At 48.3% G+C, this 15,657-nt stretch overlaps 1 protein-coding gene across 1 annotated transcript; it reads left to right on the top strand.

Annotated features, from left to right (window-relative positions):
- The first annotated feature begins 1,160 nt into the window (after positions 1-1,160).
- On the top strand, positions 1,161-7,388 carry LOC134057152 (cellular tumor antigen p53-like). The gene is made up of 5 exons (XM_062514179.1): positions 1,161-2,674; positions 4,293-4,414; positions 4,650-4,729; positions 5,666-5,751; positions 6,987-7,388. The coding sequence occupies exons 1-5, from the start codon at positions 2,601-2,603 to the stop codon at positions 7,072-7,074; spliced, it is 450 nt and encodes a 149-aa protein (XP_062370163.1). The 5' UTR covers positions 1,161-2,600; the 3' UTR covers positions 7,075-7,388.
- The last annotated feature ends 8,269 nt before the right edge of the window (positions 7,389-15,657 follow it).

Genomic DNA, 15,657 nt, shown 5'->3' with positions numbered 1-15,657 from the left:
AAAAATCCCCAAAAATTCTTAAAAAATCCCAAAAAATCCCCCAAAAAATCCCCAAAAAATCCCCAAAAAATCCGAAAAAAATCCCAAAAAGTCCCAAAAAAATCCCCCAAAAATCCCCCAAAAAATTCTCAAAAAATCACAAAAAATCCGAAAAAAAATCCCAAAATAATCCCCCAAAAATCCCAAAAAATTCTCAAGAAATCCCCAAGAAATCCCAAAAAATCCCCAAAAAAAATCCCAAAAAATTCTCCAAAAAATCCGAAAAAATCACCAAAAAAAATCAAAAAAAATAAAAAAAAAATCCCCCAAAAATTCTTAAAAAAATCCCCAAAAATTCTTAAAAAATCCCAAAAAAATCCCCCAAAAATCCCCCAAATCCCCAAACTTTTCTGGGATCCCAAAACCTGAAATCCCCTCAGAAATCCCAAAAAATCTCCCCAAAATCCCAAATTTTCCCCCCCCCCGGGGTCAGTTTGGGGTTGGTTTTTGGGATTTTTTTGGGGTTGGTTTTGGGGCATTTTTGGGGGGATTTTTGGGTATTTTGGGTGATTTTTGGGGTGTTTTTGGGTGATTTTTAGGGCGGTTTTGGGGTGATTTTTAGGGTCATTTTGGGATATTTCTGGGGTGATTTTGGGGTGATTTTTGGGGTGATTTTGGGGCATTTTTGGGGTCATTTTGGGGTGATTTTCAGGGATTTTTGGGGGTAATTTTGGGGTGATTTTGGGATATTTTTAGGGTGATTTTTGGGGTGATTTTGGGGCATTTTCAGGGTAACTTTGGGGTGATTTTGGGATATTTTTGGGGTATTTCTGGGGTGATTTTTTGGGTATTTTTGGCGTGATTTTGGGGCATTTTCGGGGTCATTTTGGGGTGATTTTCAGGGATTTTTGGGGTAATTTTGGGGTGATTTTGGGGTATTTTTAGGGTGAATTTTGGGGTGATTTTTGGGGCAGTTTTGAGGCTTTTTGGGGTGATTTTGGGGCATTTTCGGGGTAATTTTTGGGTGATTTTTTGGGAATTTTTGGGGTGATTTTTTGGGAATTTTTGGGGTGATTTTTGGGGTCATTTTGGGGTGATTTTCAGGGATTTTTGGGGTAATTTTGGGGTGATTTTGGGATATTTTTAGGGTGAATTTTGGGGTGATTTTTGGGGCAGTTTTGAGGCTTTTTGGGGTGATTTTGGGGCATTTTCGGGGTAATTTTTGGGTGATTTTTTTGGTATTTTTGGGGTGATTTTTGGGGTATTTTGGGGTGGTTTTTAGGGTCATTTTTTGGGATGATTTTGGGACTTTTTTGGGTCATTTTGGGGTGGCTGTGGATTGGTTTTGGGGTGGTTTTGGGATGGTTTAGGGTCATTTTTTGGCGTGATTTTTGGGGCAGTTTTGGGGTGATTTGGGGGCGTTTTTTGGGTGATTTTTGGGGTGGTTTGGGGGTGGGTTTTGGGGTAATTTTTGGGGTAATTTTTGGGGTGATTTTGGGGCGTTTTTTGGGAATATTTTTGGGGTGGTTTTTTTTTGGGGTTTTGTCTTTTCCCCATCCCAGATGATTTTGGGGTGGTTTTGGGATTTTTTTGGGGGTGTTTTTGTTGTGGTTTTGGGTTGGTTTTTGAGTTGGTTTCGGGGCATTTTTGCATGATTTTTGGGCTGGTTTTGGGACTTTTTTGGGGTGTTTTTGTTGTTGCTTTGTGGCTTTTTTTTTTGTGTTTTTGGGGGTGTTTTTGGGGTAATTTTTTGGGTTATTTCGGGGTGGTTTTGTGCTGATTTCGGGTGGTTTTTTTGGGGTTTTGTCTTTTCCCCATCCCAGATGATTTTGGGGTGGTTTTGGGATTTTTTTGGGGGTGTTTTTGTTGTGGTTTTGGGTTGGTTTTTGAGTTGGTTTCGGGGCATTTTTGGATGATTTTTGGGCTGGTTTTGGGACTTTTTTTGGGGTGTTTCTGTTGTTACTTTAGGGCTTTTATTTTGTGTTTTTGGGGTGTTTTTGGGGTAATTTTTTGGGTTATTTCGGGGTGGTTTTGTGCTGATTTCGGGTGGTTTTTTTGGGGTTTTGTCTTTTCCCCATCCCAGATGATTTTGGGGTGGTTTTGGGATTTTTTGGGGGTGTTTTTGTTGTGGTTTTGGGGCATTTTTTTGTTTTTGGGGTGTTTTTGGCCCATTTTTTGAGTTATTTCAGGGTGGTTTTTTTGGGGTTTTGTCTTTTCCCCATCCCAGATGATTTTGGGGTGGTTTTGGGATTTTTTTGGGGGTGTTTTTGTTGTGGTTTTGGGTTGGTTTTTGAGTTGGTTTCGGGGCATTTTTGGATGATTTTTGGGCTGGTTTTGGGACTTTTTTTGGGGGTGTTTTTGTTGTTGCTTTAGGGCTTTTATTTGTGTTTTTGGGGTGTTTTTGGGGTAATTTTTTGTGTTATTTCGGGGTGGTTTTGTGCTGATTTCGGGTGGGGTTTTTTTTTTTTTTGGGTGTTTTGTCTTTTCCCCATCCCAAATGATTTTGGGGTGGTTTTGGGATTTTTTTTTTTTTTTTTTTTTTGGGGGGGGTAGTTTCTAACAGTATCTCCCTCCCCCAATCCCAGGTGGGCTCGGAGTGCACCACGGTCCTGTACAACTTCATGTGCAACAGCTCCTGCATGGGGGGCATGAACCGCAGACCCATCCTCACCATCCTCACCCTGGAGGGACCCGGGTGAGACCACCCCCCCCAAAAAAAAAAAAAAAAAAACGAGATTCCAAACGAAAAAAAAAAAAAAAAAATTAGGTTTTTATCCCCAAAACGCAGGGGTTTTTTATCCCCAAAAAATGGGTGTTTTCCTGCCCAAAAATCTGATTTTTCTGGCCCCCTTAAAAAATGTGGGATTTTCCTGAGATATGGCACTGCAGGCCTCAAAGTTTGGGGGTTTTTCATATTAAATAAAAATCTGGGATTCTGCATTATGTTAAAAAAAAAAAAGGTGGTTTTTGCCCAAAAATTGGTGTTTTTCTGCCCAAAAAATTGATTGTTCTGGCCTTAAAAATGCGGGGTTCTCTTTAAAATATGGATTCTCTCATGTCTAAATTTAAGATTTCTCGCTCTAAAAATTTGGGGTTTGGGATGTCCTTGGTTTTGAGGCGTCTCGGAATGAATTTTTGGGGTCCCTGGGTGGTTTTTGGGTTGTCCCTGAGTGGATTTTGGGGTCCCTGATCTCTGTTTTACCAGGGTCAGACCCCGGAGTTTGGGGGTTTTGGGGGTCTCTGAGTGGATCAGAATTGGGTTTTTGAGAGTGTCTCTGCTTTTGGGGTCTCCCTGAACGGAGTTTGGGGTGTCCCTGGATAGATTTTGGGTTCTCTGGATAACTTTGGGGTCCCTTTTTCAGGGGTCAAACCCTGGGCCGTCGCTGTTTCGCGGTTCAGTTATTCCTGTGGGTTTGGGGTTTTGGGGGTGTCTGGATGGAACAGGGTTGGGTTTTTGGGGTGTCTCTGCTTTTGGGGTCTCCCTGAACGGAGTTTGGGATGTCCCTGGATAGATTTTGGGTTCTCTGGATAACTTTGGGGTCCCTTTGTCCGGGATCAAACCCTGGGCCGTCGCTGTTTTGCGGTTCAGTTATTCCTGTGGGTTTGGGGTTTTGGGGGTGTCTGGATGGAACAAGGTTGGGTTTTTGAGAGTGTCTCTGCTTTTGGGGTCTCCCTGAACGGAGTTTGGGGTGTCCCTGGATAGATTTTGGGTTCTCTGGATAACTTTGGGGTCCCTTTTTCAGGGATCAAACCCTGGGCCGTCGCTGTTTCGCAGTTCAGTTATTCCTGTGGGTTTGGGGTTTTGGGGGTGTCTGGATGGAACAGGGTTGGGTTTTTGGGGTGTCTCTGCTTTTGGGGTCTCCCTGAACGGAGTTTGGGGTGTCCCTGGATAGATTTTGGGTTCTCTGGATAACTTTGGGGTCCCTTTTTCAGGGGTCAAACCCTGGGCCGTCGCTGTTTCGCAGTTCAGTTATTCCTGTGGGTTTGGGGTTTTGGGGGTGTCTGGATGGAACAGGGTTGGGTTTTTGGGGTGTCTCTGCTTTTGGGGTCTCCCTGAACGGAGTTTGGGGTGTCCCTGGATAGATTTTGGGTTCTCTGGATAACTTTGGGGTCCCTTTTTCAGGGGTCAAACCCTGGGCCGTCGGTGTTTCGCAGTTCAGTTATTCCTGTGGGTTTGGGGTTTTGGGGGTGTCTGGATGGAACAGGGTTGGGTTTTTGGGGTGTCTCTGCTTTTGGGGTCTCCCTGAACGGAGTTTGGGGTGTCCCTGGATAGATTTTGGGTTCTCTGGATAACTTTGGGGTCCCTTTTTCAGGGGTCAAACCCTGGGCCGTCGCTGTTTCGAGGTTCGTGTCTGTGCCTGTCCCGGGCGGGATCGGCGCCTGGAGGAGGAGAACCAGCGCAAAAGGGGCGGGGCAGGGGGCGGGGCCAAGAGAGGTGAGGGCGTGGTCTGCTGTGGGGTGGGGTCATGTGGGTGTGGCCTGATATGGGGTGGGTGTGGTTTTAAAATGAAGGGGGTGTGGCTTGCTGGCTTGTGGGAGGGGTCAAGCAAGGGTGTTGTCATGTGGGTGTGGTCAAATATGCTAATGAGCAGTTGGGCTCATTAATATTGAGGGCAGGGGGTGGGGGGAATTTTTGGGGGTCCCTGAGCCTCTCTCTGCCCATCCCCCAGCCCTGCCCCCTCCGGCTGAAGCCCCCGAGAGCTCCAAGAAAAGAGTCCTGGACCCCGACACCGAAATTTTCTACCTGCAGGTGTGGATTTGGGGGACCTTAGAGAGGAAATGTAGGGTCCTGAGAGGGAAATTTGGGGTCTCTGAGGGGTCTTAAAGAGCTCCCAGGGTTGATTTAAGGACACCAAAAGGGTTTTCGTGGCAGCGGGTTTGGATCCCAGAACAAGATTTTGGGGTCCCAAATGGATTTTAAGGGTCCCGGAGTGGCAATTTGGGGTCCCTGATGATTTTTAGGTATCCCAGGATAAAAATCTGGGGTCCCAAAGGGATTTCTGGGGTCCCAGGGTAACAATTTGGGGTCCGAGGGGGATTTTAGGGGTCCCAGGGGGACAATTTGGGGTCCTTGACAGATTTTTTGGGGTGCCAGGGTGGCAATTTGGGGTCTCGGGGTGGTAATTTGGGATCCCAAGGTGATATTAGGGGTCCCAGGGTGGCAATTTGGGGTCCCAAAGTGATTTTAGGGTTCCAGGGTGACAATTTGGGGTCCCAGGGTGGCAATTTGGGGTCCCGGGGTGACAATTTGGGGTTCCAGGGTGATTTTAGGGGTCCCAGGATGACAATTTGGGGTCTTGGGGTGGCAATTTGGGGTCCCAAAGTGATTTTAGGGTCCCAGGGTGACAATTTGGGGTCCCGGGGTGACAATTTGGGGTTCCGGGGTGACAATTGGGGTCCCGGGGTGACAATTTGGGGTCCCGGGGTGACAATTTGGGGTTCCGGGGTGACAATTGGGGTCCCGGGGTGACAATTTGGGGTCCCGGGGTGACAATTTGGGGTCCCAGGATCATTTTTCGAGCCCCTAAATCGAAAACCCCGCTGTTGATTTTTTGGGGGGGCGTCGTCCTTAACGCGATGAGCAGCTCCTCTGTCCCCCCAATTTTTTTGGGAGATCCCTGACGGGGGGAGGGGGGGGGCGGGAGGGTCGCCCACCTTTTTTTTGCTGATTTTTGGGGTGGGGCAGGTGCGGGGCCGGCAGCGCTTCGAGATGTTCCGGATGATCAACGAGGCCCTGGAGGCCACGGAGGGGAGGGGGACGGCACCCCAAAAGTGAGTCCTGGGTGGGGGAGGGGTGGGGCGGGGCGGGGTTTGGGGGTCACTTTTTGGGGAGGGGTCACTTAGTGGTTTGGGGTCACTTTGGAGGGGTTGGGAGGGGCTTGGGGGGGGTCTCTTCTGGAGGGTTTTGGGGTCATTGTGGTGGTTTTGGGGGGGTTTGGGGTTATTTTGGGGGGGTTTGGGGTCATTTTGGGGGTCTCTTCTGGGGGGGTTTGGGGTAATTTTGGTGGTTTTGGGGTCATTTTGGGGGGTTTGGGGTCACTTTGGGGGGATTTGGGGTCATTTTGGGAGAGTTTGGGGTCATTTTGGGGGTCTCTTCTGGGGGGACTAAGGGTCATTTTGGGGCGATTTGGGGTCATTTTGGGGGGTTTGGGGTCACTTTGGGGGGATTTGGGGTCATTTTGGGGGGAGTTGGGGTCATTTTGGGAGGGTTTGGGGTCATTTTGGGAGAGTTTGGGGTCATTTTGGGTGTCTTCTGGGGGGGTTTGGGGTCATTTTGGGGCGATTTGGGGTCATTTGGGGGGGGTTTGGGGTCATTTTGGGAGGGTTTGGGGTCATTTTGGGGGTCTCTTCTGGGGGGTTTGGGGTAATTTTAGTGGTTTTGGGGTCATTTTGGGGGGGTTTGGGGCCACTTTGGGGAGATTTGGGGCCACTTTGGGGGGGTTTGGGGTCATTTTGGGAGGGTTTGGGGTCACTTTTGGGGTCTCTTCGGGGGGGGTTGGGGTAATTTTGGTGGTTTTGGGGTCATTTGGGGGGTGTTGGGGTAATTTGGGGGATTTTGAGGTTACTTTGGGGGGGACGTGGGGTTGAGAGAGGTTTGGGGTCACTTTGGGGGGATTTGGGGTCACTTCAGGGGGGTCTGGGGGGCTTGGGGTCATTTGGGAGGGGTCTGGGGTCACGCTGGTGGTTTTGGGGTCACTTTGGGAGGGTTTGGGGTAATTTTGGGGGGTGTGGGGTCACTTTGTGGGGTTTGGGGTCACTTTGGGGGGGGTTGGGGTCATTTGGGGGGGTTCGGGGTCACTCTGGGGGTCTGGGGATGTTCTGGGGTCACTTTTGGGGTGATCTGGAGAGACTTGAGACCCCTTGCGGCGTTTGCAGAGGAGAAACAAATTTGCAGCTCCGTAAGCGTAGGAATAACAGCGGTGATCCCGTTTTTCCGGGGGTGGTTTTATGGGAATTCCCACAATTCCAGAATTTCGGGGCTCCCTCACTCCCCCCTCCCCCCACAGGACCAAGGGGCGACGCCCACGGGGGGCGGGGCCAGTGCCCCGTGGGAAAAAACTGCTGGTCAAGGTGGAGTCGGGGGACTCGGATTGACCACGCCCCTTTTCCTTGGAGGCCACGCCCTTTATTTTGGCGTGACCACGCCTGCTTCATGCTTAACCACACCCCCACCCATCAATCACTGCTCTAGCCACACCCCCGAACCTTTAACCACACCCGTTTCCTCATTTGGGTTTGACCACGCCCACATAATCTCCCCACCCCCTTTTTTAGCATATTAAGCCACTCCCCCATCCTGCATGACGTTATTCCAGGCCACGCCCCTCATTTGGGGGCCGCCTTTTCCCCCCCCCCCCCGCGGGTTTTTTAGGATTTTTTTATACAATAAACGGATTTTTTATATCGTCCCTCCCCCATCCGGGCATTTTGGGGTCCGGTTTGGGGGGGGCGGGGGGGGCCACTGGAGGGGTCAATTTTGGGGGGTTCCCAGTTTGGGGGGGTTTTCCAGTTTGGGGGGGTTCCCAATTTGGGGCAGTCCCAGTTTGGGGTGTTCCCAGTTTGGGGGGGTTCCCAGTTTGGGGTGTTTCCAGTCTGGGGGGGTCCCCAGTTTGGGGCAGTCCCAGTTTGGGGTGTTCCCAGTTTGGGGGGGTTCCCAGTTTGGGGTGTTTCCAGTCTGGGGGGGTCCCCAGTTTGGGGCAGTCCCAGTTTGTTTGGGATCCCAGTTTGGGGGGTCCCACTTTTCGGTAATTGGGAGCCCAGACTGGGGTAACTGGGAAGGGAGGTGGTTCCCACTTTGGGTAACCGGGAAGGGAGGTGGTTCCCAGTTTGGGGTAACTGGGAAGGGAGGTGGTTCCCAGTTTGGGGTAACTGGGAAGGGAGATGGTTCCCAATTTGGGTAACTGGGAAGGGAGGTGGTTCCCAGTTTGGGGTAACTGGGAAGGGAGGTGGTTCCCAGTTTGGGTAACTGGGAAGGGAGGTGGTTCCCACTTTGGGTAACCGGGAAGGGAGGTGGTTCCCAGTTTGGGGTAACCGGGAAGGGAGGTGGTTCCCAGTTTGGGTAACTGGGAAGGGAGGTGGTTCCCAGTTTGGGGTAACTGGGAAGGGAGGTGGTTCCCAGTTTGGGTAACTGGGAAGGGAGGTGGTTCCCAGTTTGGGGTAACTGGGAAGGGAGATGGTTCCCAATTTGGGTAACTGGGAAGGGAGGTGGTTCCCAGTTTGGGGTAACTGGGAAGGGAGGTGGTTCCCAGTTTGGGTAACTGGGAAGGGAGGTGGTTCCCAGTTTGGGTAACTGGGAAGGGAGGTGGTTCCCAGTTTGGGGTACCTGGGAAGGGAGGTGGTTCCCACTTTGGGTAACCGGGAAGGGAGGTGGTTCCCAGTTTGGGGTAACCGGGAAGGGAGGTGGTTCCCAATTTGGGTAACTGGGAAGGGAGGTGGTTCCCAGTTTGGGTAACTGGGAAGGGAGGTGGTTCCCAGTTTGGGGTAACTGGGAAGGGAGGTGGTTCCCAGTTTGGGTAACCGGGAAGGGAGGTGGTTCCCAGTTTGGGGTAACTGGGAAGGGAGATGGTTCCCAGTTTGGGGTAACTGGGAAGGGAGGTGGTTCCCAATTTGGGTAACTGGGAAGGGAGGTGGTTCCCAGTTTGGGTAACTGGGAAGGGAGGTGGTTCCCAGTTTGGGTAACTGGGAAGGGGCAATTTTGGAATGTCCCACTTTGTCATAACGCTGGGGGGGGGGGGGAGCTGAGATCTGAAGTAGCCCAATTTAGGCCACTGGGAGCCCAGTTTGGGCTAACTGGGAGCACAGCGGGGAGCTGGAACTGGTCCCAGTTGATGTTCCGGACTGGGGAGAGGGGGAGGGGGCCTCCCTCCCAAATTCCCAAACTCCTGCCAAGGCCGAGCCTGGAAAATTCCTCCGTCCCCTTCGCTTGACCTTGGAATCACCGGGAGAGGAGTGGGGGGAGGGGCGGGAATTTTGGGGAGGGGGGAGGGAGGGTTGGGAAAAAATGGGGGAGGGTCCAGGAATTCGGGGGGATCCCCTAAAATGAGAAATTCCCCCCCCCCCAAAAAAAAAATTCCACCCCACCCCACCCCAAAAGGGGGAAGGGGGGGATGGGAGGAGGAGGAGGGGGGAGGAACCATCTGGTCAGGATTAGGGGGGGGGATCAGGCTGGATTTTCCCTCCCCTCCCCCCCCCCCCCAATCTCGGGGTGATGTGGGTCAGGTGGGGGAGGGGAGGGCCCGGCTGAGGGGGTAATTAACGGGGTAATTAATGAGGGGCGGGGGTAATTTGTGGGGAGGGGGTTATTCCAAATGAGGGAATTTGGGGGGGGGAGGGGGGGGGGCATGATTCCAGAAGGGAAATTTGGAATGGGGGGGGGGGTTAATTAAAGGTTAATTAATGGGGAGCTGTTAATTTGGGGGTTAATTAAGAGGGGGTTAATTAATGGGGAGGGTTAATTAGAAGGGGGTTAATGGGGAGCTGTTAATTTGGGGGGTTGATTAGGAGGGGGTTAATTAATGGCGACGTGTTAATTTTGGGGGTTAATTAGGAGGGGGTTAATTAATTGGGAGATATTAGTTTGGGGGTTAATTAGGAGGGGGTTAATTAATGGGGAGGTATTAATTTGGGGGGTTAATTAAGAGGGGGTTAATTAATGGGAGGTATTTGGGGTTTAATTAAGAGGGGGTTAATTAATGGGGAGGCGTTAATTTGGGGGGTTAATTAAGAGGGGGTTAATTAATCGAAGTTATTTGGGGTGTTAATTAAGAGGGGGTTAATGGGGGTAATTTGGGGTGTCTTCATTAAAGAGCTGTTAATTGGAGGGATTAATTGAGAGTTCTTAAGTGAGGGGGTTAATTGGGGGGGATATTAGGGATTATTAATTTAAAATATTCTTTTAATTAGAAGGAATTAATTAGGGGATATTAACTGAGCTCTCAGTGACCATTAATTAGTGATTAGAGGGGTCAATATTAGTTATTAATTGGAGATTATCTATTAGTAGTCATTAATTAGAGGCTGTTAATTAGAAGTATTTCTATTAGGGGCTAATAAATGGCTGGAGATTTAGGGTTTCCATTAAGAGCTTTCAGTTGGAGAATTAATTAATGTGTTAATTAAGAGCTATTAATTATGGTCAGGTATTTAGATCAGTATTAGGGTCTATTAATTAAGCACATTGTTAATTGAGGAGTCTAATGGGGCTATTAATAGGGAGTGTTAATTGTGGGTTTCTGGGGGGGGGGGCTATTAATTAGAGGCCTATTAATTGGCCGTTTCTATTAGCAGTTATTAATTAGGGGCCGGTAAGTGAAACGTTTATTAGGAAATTAATTGGGGGGGGGGAGTTGTTAATTGCGGAGTGGTGTTTATTAATTGGGGTGTTCATTAATTTGGGGGGGGGGGCGTTAATTAGGAGCTATTAATAGCGGGCATCTTAATGAGGGGGGTGGGGTTCATTAAGGAAGGGGTGCTAATTGGGAGGGGTGTTAATTGAGGGGGAAGATTGGGGGAGGGGCAGGGAAATTTGGGGTGTGTCCCCTCCCCCAATCCAATGACGTCATCGCCGTGGCCACGCCCCCCCCCGGTGCTGAATGGGGGGTGCCCCTGCCAAGGGGGGGAGGGGACCCCGTGTTGGGCACCAGGCCCTGGCAGGGTTGCGCTTAATGAGTTCGTTAAGCTCATTAAGCGCCCCAACCCTCCCCCCCTTGGCCTAATTACCGACTCCTGGAGAGAATTCGGGGCCTTTTTTGGGGTTGGGGGGGAGCGGGAGAAAAAGAAATTATCCAAAAAATGGGGGGTGGGGGGGAATGGTTAAAAAATGGGGGGAAAAAAGGGAAGAAACGGGCGGGGGGAAGGGGGGAAAAATCGTTAAAAACGGGGAAATAATGACTCAAAGAATAGGAAAATAATCACTAAAAAAAATATATATATATTTGAAAAAGAGGGGGGAAGGCACCCATAAAACAGGATAAAAATCAACCAAAAAAAAAAACCACGATAAAAGTCACTCAAAAAAGAAAAATCACCCAAAAAACAGAGGGGGAATCACCCAAAAGACAGGGGAAAAATCACCCAAGAAACAGGGGGAAAAATGACCCAAAAAATACAAAAAAATCACCCAAAAGACAGGGAAAAAATCACCCAAAAAACAGGGAAAGAAATGACCCAAAAAATAGGGGGAAAATCACCCAAAAAATAGGAAAAAATCACCCAAAAAACAGGGAAATAATCATCAAAACCGGGTAAACAATCACCAAAAAAAAAAGGGGGGGGGAATCACCCAAAAAACAGGAAAAAAATTACCCAAAAAATGGAAACAATCACCCAAAAAACAGGGAAAGAAATGACCCAAAAAATAGAAAAAAAATCACCCAAAAACCAGGAAAAAATCAAAAACTGGAAAAAATCACCCAAAAAACAGGGAAATAATCATCAAAACCGGGTAAACAATCACCAAAAAAAAAGGGGGGAAATCGCCCAAAAAACAGGAAAAAAATCACCACAAAATAGCAAAAAACAACACCCAAAAAACGGGGAAATTACGCAAAAAAATGGAAAAAAATCACCCAAAAAATGGAAAAAAAACACCCAAAAAACAGGAAAAAATCAACCAAAAAAATGAAAATAATCGTCAAAACCAGGAGAGTAATCACGAAAAATAAGCAAAATTATCACACAAAACGGCAAAAAAATTAAAAAGCGGTCAGAAATAGCAAAAAAGCCCAAAAAAAAGTAAAAATGCAGAAAAAGAGCAAAACCCGGCAAAAAATATCCAAAAACCTTCAAAAATCACCGATAAACCACAAATACACAGAATCAGTAAAAACGCCTTAAAAAGCAAAAATCACCAAAACCCAGCAAAAAAAATCCCCCCCAAAAATCAACAAAAGGCAGCAAAAACCACCAAAAAATCACCAAAAGAACCAGCAAAAAAAATCACCAAGACCCAGTAAAAAACAGCAAAGAATCGCCAAAAAAACCCCCCAAGAATTCATCAAAAACCAGAAAAATCCTCAACACCAAAATTCACAAAAATCACCGAAAACGACCTTAAATACCAGGATAAAAAAAAAACAAAAATCCCCAAAATTCATCCACAACCAAGTCATGGCGGCCATCTTGGACCTCATTTGCATAAAGGCGGCCATCTTGGCCAGCTCAGCCAATCACGACCTTGCTCTGCCATTGTTTTGTCGGCCATCTTGGACCTCATTTGCATAACAGCGGCCATCTTGGCCAGCTCAGCCAATCGAGGCCTTGCTCTGCCATTGTTTTGTCGGCCATCTTGGACCTCATTTGCATAACGGCGGCCATGTTGGCCAGCTCAGCCAATCACAGCCTTGCTCTGCCATTGTTTTCTCGGCCATCTTGGACCTCATTTGCATAACGGCGGCCATGTTGGCCAGCTCAGCCAATCACAGCCTTGCTCTGCCATTGTTTTCTCGGCCATCTTGGACCTCATTTGCATAACGGTGGCCATTTTGGCCAGCTCAGCCAATCACGGCCTTGCTCCACCATTGCTTTGTCAGCCATTTTGAGTCTCATTTTCATCATGGTGGCCATCTTGGACCTCATTTGCATAACGGCAGCCATTTTGGCCAGCTCAGCCAATCACGGCCTTGCTCTGCCATTGTTTTGTCGGCCATCTTGAACCTCATTTGCATAACGGCGGCCATCTTGGCCAGCTCAGCCAATCGCGGCCTTGCTCTGCCATTGCTTTGTCAGCCATTTTGAGTCTCATTCATCATGGCGACCATCATGGCCCCCACCCACTCCCATCTGCCGCGGCCATTTTGTTTGCCACGCCTACAGCCGGTGGCGGCCATCTTGATCCCAAACCCTTCTCCATCCCCTCTGCGGCGGCCATCTTGTTTCTTATCCCCACACGCACAGCGGCCATCTTGGCAGGCGGCCCCGGTGGCCATCTTGCCCTCCCCTGAGATCGCCTCCCCCAAAACACCTCAAACCCAATGAATTTACCCAAAACTCACCGAATTTACCCCGAAACTCACATTTCCGCAGGTCTTTACAAATTACACACAAACACACCCAATTTCCCCAAATCTCCCCAAATCGCCCCAAAACTCAACGGATTTCCCCAAAAGTCTCCAAATTTTTCCAAAACTCGTCCAAATTTCCCCCAAACTCACAGAATTTCCCTAAAATCCCGCCAGATCTCCCCAAAACTCAACGAATTTCCCCAAACACCACCAGATCTCCCCAAAAGTCAAGGAATTTCCGCAAAATCCCACCAGATTTTCCCAAAACTCAAGGAATTTCCCCAAACTCCACCAAATTTCCCCAAAACTCAATTTCTGCAAAATCCCACCAAATCACCCCAAAACTCACAGAATTTCCCCAAACTCCACCAAAGGTTCCCCAAAACTCAAGGAATTTCCCCAAAATCCCACCAATTTTTCCCCCCAAACTCAAGGAATTTCCCCAAACTCCAGTAAATCCCCCCCAAAACTCAACGAATTTCCCCAAACTCCACCAAAAATTCCCCAAAACTCCTCAAATTTCCCCAAACTGCACCAAATCCCCTGAATACTCAAGGAATTTCCCCAAAATCCCACCAAATTTCCTCCAAACTCACGGAATTTCCCCAAATCTCCTCCAATTTCCTCCGTCCCCTCCTCTTTCTCTCCCACACCCCCCCTTTACCCCCCTCCAAAAAAAAAAAAAAAAAAGCCAAAAAAACCAAAAAATAAATTCATAAAACCCAACCCTCCAAACCCCAACCTCACCACCACAACTTCCGGAGCGGAATTTTATCGTCACCCCCCCTCTCCCCAAAAAAAAAAAAAAAAAACCAAACCAAACCAAAACAAAACAAAAAAAACCCCTAAAAAACAAAACAAAATAAACCCTAAAAAACAAAACAAAACAAAAAAAACTTAAAAAAAACACCACCACCAAAATAATAAAAAATGAAAATTTCGGGACGCGAGCGCGAAGGGAAGGGATGGGGGATGGAGCCAGGGCCCTACATCAACATTTAATGGGGGATTTTTCATATCAAAAATATCTGGGGACATTTCTCATCCATTGTCCCATCAGGAGAATCCGCAACGCGACCGCGACGGGAATTGGGGGGAGGGGGGGAGAGAACGGGAATTTTTATTTTGTAGGGGGAGGATTCGGTGGGGGTCACGGATTTGGGATTGGGTTTGGATTTGGGTTTGGGTCACGGATTTGGGTTTGGTTTGGTTTGGATTTGGGTTTGGGTTTGGGTCACGGATTTGGGATTGGGTTTGGGTTTGGGTTTGGGTTTGGGTTTGGTTTGGTTTGGATTTGGGTTTGGGTTTGGGTCACGGATTTGGGATTGGGTTTGGATTTGGGTTTGGGTTTGGGTTTGGGTTTGGGTTTGGTTTGGTTTGGATTTGGGTTTGGGTTTGGGTCACGGATTTGGGATTGGGTTTGGGTTTGGGTTTGGGTTTGGATTTGGGTTTGGGTTCGGTTTGGGTTTGGATTTGGGTTTGGGTTTGGGTTTGGGTTTGGGTTTGGGATTGGGTTTGGGTTTGGGTTTGGATTTGGGTTTGGGTTTGGGTTTGGATTTGGGTTTGGGTTTGGGATTGGGTTTGGGTTTGGGTCACGGATTTGGGATTGGGTTTGGATTTGGATTTGGGTTTGGTTTGGGTTTGGATTTGGGTTTGGGTTTGGGATTGGGTTTGGGTTTGGATTTGGGTTTGGATTTGGGTTTGGGTTTGGGTTTGGGTTTGGGTTTGGTTTGGTTTGGATTTGGGTTTGGGTTTGGGTCACGGATTTGGGATTGGGTTTGGATTTGGGTTTGGGTTTGGGTTTGGGTTTGGGTTTGGGTTTGGTTTGGTTTGGATTTGGGTTTGGGTTTGGGTCACGGATTTGGGATTGGGTTTGGGTTTGGGTTTGGGTTTGGATTTGGGTTTGGGTTCGGTTTGGGTTTGGATTTGGGTTTGGGTTTGGGTTTGGGTTTGGGTTTGGGATTGGGTTTGGGTTTGGGTTTGGATTTGGGTTTGGGTTTGGGTTTGGATTTGGGTTTGGGTTTGGGATTGGGTTTGGGTTTGGGTCACGGATTTGGGATTGGGTTTGGATTTGGATTTGGGTTTGGTTTGGGTTTGGATTTGGGTTTGGGTTTGGGATTGGGTTTGGGTTTGGATTTGGGTTTGGGTTTGGTTTGGTTTGGTTTGGATTTGGGTTTGGGTCACGGATTTGGGATTGGGTTTGGGTTTGGATTTGGGTTTGGGTTTGGATTTGGGTTTGGGTTTGGGTCACGGATTTGGGATTGGGTTTGGGTTTGGGTTTGGATTTGGGTTTGGGATTGGGTTTGGGTTTGGATTTGGGTTTGGGTTTGGGTTTGGATTTGGGTTTGGTTTGGGTTTGGTTTGGGTTTGGGTTTGGGTTTGGATTTGGGTTTGGATTTGGGTTTGGGTTTGGGTTTGGATTTGGGTTTGGGTTTGGGTTTGGGTTTGGGATTGGGTTTGGGTTTGGATTTGGGTTTGGGTTTGGGTTTGGATTTGGGTTTGGTTTGGGTTTGGTTTGGGTTTGGTTTGGGTTTGGGTTTGGGTTTGGATTTGGGTTTGGGTTTGGATTTGGGTTTGGGTTTGGATTTGGGTTTGGTTTGGGTTTGGTTTGGGTTTGGTTTGGATTTGGGTTTGGGTTTGGATTTGGGTTTGGGTTTGGATTTGGGTTTGGATTTGG

Source organism: Cinclus cinclus, unplaced genomic scaffold, assembly GCF_963662255.1.
Source record: "Cinclus cinclus unplaced genomic scaffold, bCinCin1.1 SCAFFOLD_291, whole genome shotgun sequence".
Lineage (NCBI taxonomy): Eukaryota > Metazoa > Chordata > Aves > Passeriformes > Cinclidae > Cinclus > Cinclus cinclus.
The sequence above is the reverse complement of the archived record's forward strand: the minus strand, read 5'-3'. Positions and strand labels throughout refer to the sequence as shown.

What these genes read in the sequence shown, in the direction of transcription:
- LOC134057152 (XM_062514179.1), top strand. Translation starts at nt 2,601, where the DNA reads ATGTGCAACAGCTCCTGCATGGGGGGCATGAACCGCAGACCCATCCTC. An exon ending in CTCACCCTGGAGGGACCCGG is followed by an intron (nt 2,675 to 4,292) that starts GTGAGACCACCC and finishes TCCCTTTTTCAG; the next exon opens with GGGTCAAACCCTGGGCCGTC. An exon ending in AGGGGGCGGGGCCAAGAGAG is followed by an intron (nt 4,415 to 4,649) that starts GTGAGGGCGTGG and finishes CCCATCCCCCAG; the next exon opens with CCCTGCCCCCTCCGGCTGAA.